At 43.6% G+C, this 10524-nt stretch overlaps 1 protein-coding gene across 1 annotated transcript; it reads right to left on the bottom strand.

The window, feature by feature from the left end:
* Nucleotides 1-8688: 8688 nt before the first annotated feature.
* Nucleotides 8689-9560, bottom strand: LOC124665424. The gene has a single exon (XM_047202840.1). It carries the CDS (start codon nt 9439-9441, stop codon nt 8950-8952), a length of 492 nt encoding a protein of 163 aa, XP_047058796.1. The 5' UTR covers nt 9442-9560; the 3' UTR covers nt 8689-8949.
* Between the last annotated feature and the right edge of the window lie 964 nt (nt 9561-10524).

Below are 10524 nucleotides of genomic sequence, written 5' to 3'. Positions count from 1 at the left end.
TGCCCCCGTGGTTCATCCCTGCATATTTTAAGAAGACTCAAGCATCTAAGCTTGGGGATGCCCAAGTCATCCCTTCTTCATCGACAACTTATCAGGTCACCTCTAGTGAAACTATATTTTTATTCCGTCACATCTTATGTGCTTTACTTGGAGCGTCTGTTTGTGTTTATTTTTGTTTTTATTTGAATAAAATCGGATCCTAGCATTCTTTGTCTGGGAGAAAGACACGCTCCGTTGTTGCATATGAACACATGTGTTCTTAGCTTTACTCTTAATGTTCATGGCGAAGGTTGAAACCGCTTCGTTCATTGTTATATGGTTGGAAACGGAAAATGCTACATGTGGTAATTGGTATAATGTCTTGAATAATTTGATACTTGGCAATTGTTGTGCTCATATAGATCATGTTTAAGCTCTTGCATCATGTACTTTGCACGTATTAATGAAGAACTACATAGAGCTTGTTAAAATTTGGTTTGCATGATTGGTCTCTCTAGAATCTAGATATTTTCTGGTGAGGTGTTTGAACAACAAGGAAGACAATGTAGACTCCTATAATGCTTGCAATATGTTCTTATGTAAGTTTTGCTGTACCGGTTCATACTTGTGTTTGCTTCAAACAACCTTGCTAGCCTAAGCCTTGTACTGAGAGGGAATACTTCTCGTGCATCCAAAATCCTTGAGCCAAAAACTATGCCATTTGTGTCCACCATACCTACCTATTACATGGTATTTCTCTGCCATTCCAAAGTAAATTACTTGAGTGCTACCTTTAAAATTTCATTCCTTTGTCTTTGTAATATATAGCTCATGGGAAAATAGCTTAAAAACTATTGTGGTATTGAATATGTACTTATGTATCTTATCTCTTATAAGTTGCTTGTTGAGCGGTAACCATGTTTCTGGGGACGCCATCAACTATTACACTTTGTTGAATATCATGTGAGTTGCTATGCATGTTCGTCTTGTCTGAAGTAAGGGTTATTTATCATGATCAGATGGTTTGAGTATGCATATTGTTAGAGAAGAACATTGGGCCGCTAACTAAAGCCATGATCCATGGTGGAAGTTTCAGTTTGGACAACAATCCTCAATCTCTTATGAGAATATTATCACGTTGTTGAATGCTTATGCATTAAAGAGGAGTCCATTATCCGTTGTCTATGTTGTCCCGGTATGGATGTCTAAGTTGAGAATAATCAAAAGCGAGAAATCCAATGCGAGCTTTCTCCTTAGACCTTTGTACATGCGGCATAGAGGTACCCCTTTGTGATACTTGGTTGAAACATATGTTATGCAATGATAATCCATGTAAATCCAAGCTAATTAGGACAAGGTGCGGGCACTATTGGTAATCTATGCATGAGGCTTGCAACTTATAGGATGTCTTATACATAACACATATGCTTTATTACTACCGTTGACAAAATTGTTTCTATGTTTTAAAAATAAAAGCATGCTTACCCCTGCGAAGGGCCATTGTTCTACTTTATGTTGAGTCAGTTTACCTACTTCTTTCTATCTTAGAAGCAAACACTTGTGTCAACTGTGCATTGATTCTTACATACTTGCTTATTTGCATTCATCATATTACTTTGTGTTGACAATTATCCATGAGATAAACATGTTGAAGTTGAAAGCAACCGCTGAAACTTATATCTTCCTTTGTGTTGTTTCAAAACTTTCTACTAAGAATCTACTGCTTTATGAGTTAACTCCTATGCAAGTCTTATTGATGCTTGTCTTGAAAGTACTATTCATGAAAAGTCTTTGTTATATGGTTCAATTGTTTACTCGTTGTCTTTACCATTGCTTCGAATCGCTGCATTAATCTCATGTGCTTTACAATAGTATTGATCAAGATTATGATAGCATGTCACTTCAGAAATTATCTTTTTTATCATTTACCTACTCGAGGGCGAGTAGGAACTAAGCTTGGGATGCATGATACGTCTCAAACGTATCTATAATTTCTTATGTTCCATGCTACTTTTATGATGATACTCACATGTTTTATACACACTTTATGTCATGTTTATGCATTTTCCGGCACTAACCTATTGACAAGATGCCGAAGAGCCAGTTGTTGTTTTCTGCTGTTTTTGGTTTCAGAAATCCTACAAAGGAAATATTCTCGGAATTGGACGAAATCAACGCCCAGGGTCTTATTTTTCCACGAAACTTCCAGAAGACCGAAGGAGATACGAAGTGGGGCCACGAGGTGGCGACACACTAAGGCGGCGCGGTCAAGGAGGGGCCCGCGCCGCCCTAGTGTGTGGGCCCCTCGTGACGCCTCTAACCCTACCCTTCCGCCTACCTAAAGCCTTCGTCGCGAAAACACCAGTACCGAGAGCCACGATACGGAAGACCTTCCAGAGCCGCCGCCGCCAATCCCATCTCGGGGGATTCAGGAGATCGTCTCCGGCACCCTGCCGGAGAGGGGAATCATCTCCCGGAGGACTCTTCATCACCATGATCGCCTCTGGATTGATGTGTGAGTAGTTCACCCCTGGACTATGGGTCCATAGCAGTAGCTAGATGGTTATCTTCTCCTCATTGTGACATCATGTTAGATCTTGTGAGCTGCCTATCATGATCAAGATCATCTATTTGTAATGCTACATGTTGTGTTTGTTGGGATCCGATGAATATGAAATACTATGTTATGTTGATTATCAATCTATCATATATGTGTTGTTTATGATCTTGCATGCTCTCCGTTGCTAGTAGAGGCTCTGGCCAAGTTGATACTTGTAACTCCAAGAGGGAGTATTTATGCTCGATAGTGGGTTCATGCCTCCATTGAATCCGGGACGATGGATGAAAGTTCTAAGGTTGTGGATGTGTTGTTGCCACTAGGGATAAAACATCAATGCTTTGTCTAAGGATATTTATGTTGATTACATTACGCACCATACTTAATGCAATTGTCTATTGTTTGCAACTTAATACCTGGAAGGGGTGCGGATGCTAACCCGAAGGTGGACTTTTTAGGCATAGATGCATGCTGGATAGCGGTCTATGTACTTTGTCGTAATGCCCGATTAAATCTCATAGTAGTCATCATGATATGTATGTGCATTGTTATGCCCTCTTTATTTGTCAATTGTCCAACTATAATTTGTTCACCCAACATGCTATTTCTTATTGGAGAGACACCACTAGTGAACTGTGGGCCCCGGTCCATTCTTTTACATCTGAATACAATCTACTGCAAACATTGTTCTTTACTGTTCTTTGCAAACAAACATCATCTTCCACACTATACATTTAATCCTTTGTTTACAGCAAGCCGGTGAGATTGACAACATCACTGTTACGTTGGGGCAAAGTACTTTGATTGTGTTGTGCAGGTTCCACGTTGGCGCCGGAATCCCTAGTGTTGCGCCGCACTACACTCCATCACCAACAACCTTCACGTGCTCCTTGACTCCTACTGGTTCGATAACCTTGGTTTCTTACTGAGGGAAAACTTGCTGCTGTACGCATCACACCTTCCTCTTGGGGTTCCCAACGGACGTGTGCTTTACGCGTATCAGAAGGTATAAGGGAAACCTTGGTTTCATCACACCTTCCTCTTGGGGTTCCCAACGAGATTGCCAACTTCCACGGCAGCACCATCAACGGGCGACGGCGGAGAAGGGGAAGAGGGAGGGAGGCAAAAATTTGCGGGGCCGTCAAGGACCCCGAGGGACGACAAGTAGGCTAGGGGCGATCACCTAGCCGTGTTTCATTCAAAGTTGTCAAATATAATCAAATTTGAAGGACAAACTTATAATTTGTATTATTAACATGTTTTGGGGTCTCATTTGGGGACGTGGCTGGAGAACATATGCATCCCTAAAGCTACACCACGCGACAGCCCCCAAACGATCGATCCGACACTTTATCCGGACTCGCTTTGGGGGATGCAGCTAGAGACGCTCTAACAGTGTTTTGAAGAAGATCCACAATATAAATCATACTTGCAGGATGTAAGGTTTCTCTCATCGCGGCTTGAACCTGTGTAAAATAATGCTTGTCTCTGTGTGATTGTGAGATCCGTCTCAATCGTTGATAGGGCTCATTGTGCTCTGTTCCCCCGCCGAACCAAAAGGGGAGTACCATTCCCCAGTGTCCGAATCCACAACTCATAACGGTGGAGGCTTGAAAAAAGTTTTAGAGGGGCTGGTCAAAGAAGACAACTCACAGAAGGAAGAAAACCAAAAAAAAACAGAGAAGAAGTTATAGCAAAATATATTTTTCATTCATATACCAAAATTCACTCAATAATTGATGATGACAAAAGGATATACAATTGCATATATTACCGGAAGGGAATAATCTAGACAATAGGAGATACAACAACTAACACTTCTCAATTAAAGTCCACCCGACGAGTTGCTTCATCGAAATAATAGCAATCTCCATTTCAATGTTATTAATTTCTTAGGAATACTTTTTCCATTTTATTCAGAAAATGCACATTCAATAGTTGCGGTTGAGACCGGTAAAGTAAGAACTGGGTGAATCAATATGCGCATTAAAAAATAGTTTCTACTTTCTGCAATGATCAAACCAACTCGTATAGCAGCAAAGAACAATATATATCAATCAAGTGATAATCATCATTTTTTCCCGTTGCTGCAAGTTGTTGACAAATCTCTGATATAGTTGTCAAATTCTGAAACTTCGGGTGTGCAAGTATACCATGCTCATAATGCTGCAATTGACATTTCAGAATTTCCCTTTCTCGTTCTTCAAAATCAGCGGGATATAATTTAGAAGATAGAGAACATAAATTATCACACCGATAATTATGACCTGAATGAGTTCTCGAGGTCCAAGGAAGTGCACATAATAAGAAGCTATATTGCTTGTTTGTTGAATCTTGTGCTTGTTGATCCAGAACAACCATGAAAATATCACACCGATAATGGTGATCAACTGTACTCTCATCACCTGCATGAGAATTAATAAAATCCACATATAACTCACAAAAAATCTGGCATTTTAACTCCATGTTTCGCACAAAATGAAAGCACATTATATTTGAGCTTGCTCCAACCATTATCTCTTAGCTTGTGAACCAACAATTTTGTAGTCTTCATGTCATCCATGGCATTCACAATATCTTGAGACTTTAGTTGTAACTTTTTGCATAACATATATGTGATTCCCATAAATTCTTTCATGACATCCACAATAAATATAATTCAAAATACATCATCAACTTAACAACACCACTAGAATTTGCTCGTGCTGAAGGTGAAGTACCCCAACCTTTAGACGTGGCAATGCTTTTAAGTACCAAAAATGTTGGTTGGTATAGCTTCGAAAGTCCGCTTTAAAGTTCCAACTTGATTAGCCCCACTTGCATTTCCCATACAAGTTAAGAACCCACAATCCTTTCCATTGTTAAACTTCTTCCACTTCCTGAACCCTTCCGCTGTAAACTTATCAGACCCTTCCTTTTCAAGTGGCTTCTTGTAAAATAGAAAGCATGAAAAACAATAGACTGCATCTTTTATAGGGTAGTATTGTAACCATTGAAAGGTCTTAAACCAATGGTACTAAAACTTGCATGGATGATTTGCTCGCATCATCAAGAGGATACTCATATTTGTGAAATTGATATGGCTCATGCTTCGTATATGCAAAACGAGCCCTTTCTTGATCATTGGGAAGATAGTCCGAAATTGTGCACCGAAGACCTGCATCCCTTTGCACTACCAAAACAACAGATTCAACATTGCTTTTCTGACCCAAAGGTGGAGGTGGTGTTGCTACTCTTGGTGTTAATGGTGGAACTAAAATTTCTTCTTCAACACGTTGTGGTTATTGTTCATTTAAATTAGGGCCAACAACCAGATCATTAACAGAATCATCAACAAGGTCAGCATCTAGTTCTCTTCCCAAAATAAGAATGCATATTGTGCATTGCCACAGCCTTTCCTTTGTTTTTAACCATAATTCTCCTAGGAAGATAAAATTGAAAACCATCAGCTATGAATCATGTACTCAAATTCTAAATCTAAAAGGGAAATGGTGGATAAAATCATACAACTATACTGCAATAATTCCTACAAAACAAGTGCCAGATCTAAATTCTAAAGGAAATCAGAACATTAACCTCAACAGCCAAGATGAGAGTGGTTGAGCTGCTCCTTGTGGTCCACCGGCCTCGCTCAAACTAATGGCAAGCACGAACACCGATGACTAGAGGCGCCGAGGCGGAGCGGCGGCGAAGATCTGAGAGCGTCGAGGCGAAGAGATGGGGGCGAGCCATCAATGGGATGGGTAGGGGTCGAGTAGTAGACATGGGAAGGATGGTGGTGGGAGCAGCACAAAAATGCGAGGAGTCCACGGCTGCACGCTCCAGGCTTCGATCAGAAGCCTTATTTTTACAATCCCGTTATTTTTTTAGAGGGATAACAAAGACGGAAGGACCAGAAGTCAGCATATTTTAGGGGGTAAAAAAATTGTTTGCATGTTGGGGGGGAGGGGGGAGGGGTTGTTGTTCCCCCTACCTCTGCCGATGACGAGAATACAACTATGATAATAACATTATTATTCTTGCCTCTAGGAAATATTTCCAACACCCGAGTTCTCGTCATTAAGACTAGGGAGTGAACTTATGAGATGTAGATGATTCAATAAAGATCTCCTGCACATTGTTCGATTGTCGGGTGTGTGTCGTGCTACTTCATTGCAACGCGTTGCTGCACTCGCAAGTGTTGCTACTCCTCTCAACTCCCCACATGTATGTGCCTCTTCTCACCACCACGACCATGAATTCTACACAATATAGCTTTGTGAGCTCCTCTATCAATTCTCTAAAACTCGTCTGTTTTCCCTCTGCCATGGCCCATGGGTGCATTAAATCGAGCCATATGTGCCACCTAACCGAGGGAGATGATGTGGTCCATCGGGTTTCCAAGGTGGACAAATTCTGTGATGGCGAGGCTTTGGCGAGCCTGATCCGGTTTGGCCGATGCTTTAAAAATTGTCAATCATTTTACAATCTTTTTTATGTTGCACATGTTTGCATGTCGTGCTGCAAACTTGAGTGTGTTTCCTTGCAAAGACAAGAGCAAGATGTTGTGATCCTGCATGTTTTGTTGGTGTGCTACAAACATTGTCATATCCGATGTTGCATATGTGTGATGCGTTTTTATTGGGATTTGCTGCGAGTAGTGAATATTTATTGCTTTCCCATATATTTTCTACCGATTTGGTGTTCTCGAAATGTTGCAAAAAAAAATTTATACTTTTTATACAAAACAAAGAAGTGAGGTCACAATGTTGAAATGCAAGACAAATAATGCATCGTGTGGGTTTAGTGTTTGCTCCGCCCGCTGACACCCTTGCAGTGGCCACATTGCTATAAAAAGTATAATCATCCTGAGATTTTGCACAGTAGTAGAGTACATCATTGCCTACACCAAGATTTTTTTTTAGAATTTTTTAAAACTTCAAAATGCTGAATTCGAATTTTGTAAAAAAAAGAGAGAGAGCCATGTAGCTCAGGCTACATTTAGACTTTCCGATAACACACTAGGCACGTTGTACCCTTTGATGATGCATCCAACCGACTCGGTTGACAAGTGACCTCATTGTTGTTGCGAGTACACATCACATTTACACGCTTGCACATCGAAGCAAGTTGCTTGCCTGGCCCTGGCTCATATTCTGAATATGTTTCTTGATTAGCGAAGAAAACACGAGTACTTCTAGCTCTGAACACAATATCAGAGTGCTCATTCGATGATGGTGGATCAAAGTCCTATTCCGGCTGTAGGCCCCTACTATACTATTGCGGTCCATCTCGGTCTGGGAATCCATCGTCCTCTTTTCCTTTAGTAGTTGTCTCCTTTAATCCATGATCTTTCTCTTTTCCTTTTAATTTCAGGCGAGCTAGGACTCTGTATTAACTGGTCGACAGCTGCCCTCATCTACCGATACATGACTTTATTTAGGGTCTATTTGATTCGTAAAATTGTTTGATTTGTAAGATTCGTAGAAAGAGAAATAGGAGAATCGTAGGATTACAATGTCATGTCCAGTTAAATCTTATATGACTTGGAACGTGCAATATTGTTTTTTAAGTAGCGCTTAATTCACAGAAAAATCAAAGAAAAGGTAACATGATGTTTGGATGGATGAATTTTTTTTCTACAAAACACAGTGCAATATAATCGTATAAAAAATTCCTATGCATTCCCAAGAATTCAACCATACGAGTTAAACGGTGCACATACAAAAAAGTTTCTAACAATAAAATTATATTAAATTTCGATCAAACAAGCCCTTAAACAACATAGCATGGAGCGCGTCGATCTCAAGTAGGATGAGGCCAACCGCCGCCGGTCCACCGCGTGAATATGAAGCGCGTCGATCTCGAGTTGAAGGAGGCCACCGCCGCCGTCGACCACATGAAGACGGAGGGCGTTGATCTCGAGTAGGAGGAGGCCACCGTCCGCCGTTTGAAGGCGGAGCGCGTTGAGGTCAAGTTGGAGGAGGAAGCCATGGGTCGTTGTCAGCTGCCGTGCCCACAAGCCCCCATGAGGTATCATGGGCCTGAATTTTGGTACAATTTGGGCTGCAGTAGTCCACCTTAGGCCTTAGCTAAATTTAGGTTTTTGTTTTGCGTGATCCTAAATTTTGCGTCTGGAATCACATAGAATCGATAGATGAACTCGGATGTGATCATTATAAAAATTCATGCGATTTAGTTTTTTGAATTTCTCAATTCCAAGTATGGTTTCTGATCTCCGCTGCATCCGATTGAGCCTGTATTCGCGTTTTCTGTAAACTGTATTCGCGGATTTACAATTTCAAATTTAGCATTTTTGCTGGAGTTGCTTTTACATCCTTATACGTAATAATTTGTTTATTAAAAACAGATCATAGCAAAGTAATACTCCAGCTTGAGAACTCTCGAAACTTCGTATGCCGATCGCCTCCTTATTACTTTGCCACGGCGGCCTCGGCGTCAGCCGCTGCAGCGGCTGCGGGCGCCTTGGCCTTGCCGTCGTCATCCTTCCCGAATGCTGAGACGGGGAAGGTCCTGCCGAGTCCCGTGGGGGTCTTGAAGGTGATCTTGGTAGGGTCGTCCTTGTCGATGTACATGTCACAGAGCGTGACCCAGATGAGCATCTCCTTGCTTTTGACCCCCGTCATGCGCTTCATCTTCCTGTCCTCGACGACGGCCGTCACCTCCGCCGCATAGGAGACCTGGCGGCCGATCTGCTTGAAGGTGTGCGTGAGCGCCTTCTTCTGGCGCAGCCACACGAAGCCGGTGGCGCGGTTGTAGCCCACCTCCTCGATGTCGGCGAGCGGGAGCAGGCCCAGCGGCATGTTGGTCTCCGCCAGCAGCTCCACCGCCTTCTCCGCGCACAGCGCCGCGCCGTGGTACACCTCCGCGCCCTCCCGGTTCTTCTCGATCGCCTGCGAACCCATCTCGGCGGATTGGCTAATGGAACTCTCGAAGCAAACTCGGATTCAACGATGGTTTGCTGGGGCTTGTTTTGGTCTTTGTTGGATCTGGTTGCTGCTGTTGTGGGAGGGTAGGATTTTATAGGCGGGAGGAAGCTTTTCAGTTCCGGGGAGGGATACCGTGGCCGATCGAGCTGGGGAGGAAGACGGTTGGGAGAGGGTATTTAAGGCGAGGGTCTATTGATGCGTTGGTCGCGGGTGGAGGTTGGGTCTTCTTGGGCCCGCCTTGGTCTCGGTCTCCGGCGAGCCGACGTACGACGACGCGGCGGCGTTGCGGTGGATGGGTTGCGCGATGTGTCCAGTCGTGCAGGTTACGGTCGCTTTCCGGGCTTTTAATGACCTGAGTTAACTGTGATAACCGTGCCAGCCTATTGAAAGGAAAATGCTCCTTTTCAGGCGGAGGCTACGACGGTTACATCCTCCGGATCGCCAGCCGTCGATTCGTTTTGATCACCAGGACCAGGTCGTGCCAGGTCATATGGTCGTTCCATCCTCCAAATCCTTCCTGCTAGCAGCGCGTCCACCGCTGGACAGGAGAAACGGACGTGGGCCCCACTTTTACCTTATCTTTCCCCAGAATTTTCTCCTCCACTCGTTAGTCTTCTCCTTCCTCTCGATGGATGAGCTCTGCATCAATTCTTCTCCTACCCAACCATGCACTGCCGCCGCCGTTCCTCTCCCACCGAACCACGTGCTTCCGCCGATGTTCTTCTTCAGCCTAGGCGCCGCCGTCATCCTCTTTTTTTTGCGGGATGTGGGCTCCTAATGCCCACCATCTCATGCTTCAAGCTCACACATGGAACTTTCCGACGGAGCTGTTGCGGCGACCTGGAGTTGCTGCAAGCAGCGTGGGGTGCGGTGCTGCTATAGGAGGGTGGCGCTGCTTCGAGCTGACGCAGGCGGTGCTGCGTGAAGCGAGTCGACGGCGTGCCCGTATGAGATGCTGCAAGTAGTGCTACTCGTGGACCGAGATGCTACAAGGGATGACCGCCGGAGCTACAAGGGACCGCCGCCGGAGCTGCAAATGCCTAGTGAAGGTGCTGCAAA

The sequence above is a fragment of the Lolium rigidum genome, chromosome 6, assembly GCF_022539505.1.
Source record: "Lolium rigidum isolate FL_2022 chromosome 6, APGP_CSIRO_Lrig_0.1, whole genome shotgun sequence".
Lineage (NCBI taxonomy): Eukaryota > Viridiplantae > Streptophyta > Magnoliopsida > Poales > Poaceae > Lolium > Lolium rigidum.
The sequence above is the reverse complement of the archived record's forward strand: the minus strand, read 5'-3'. Positions and strand labels throughout refer to the sequence as shown.

What these genes read in the sequence shown, in the direction of transcription:
- LOC124665424 (XM_047202840.1), bottom strand. Translation starts at nt 9,441, where the DNA reads ATGGGTTCGCAGGCGATCGAGAAGAACCGGGAGGGCGCGGAGGTGTAC.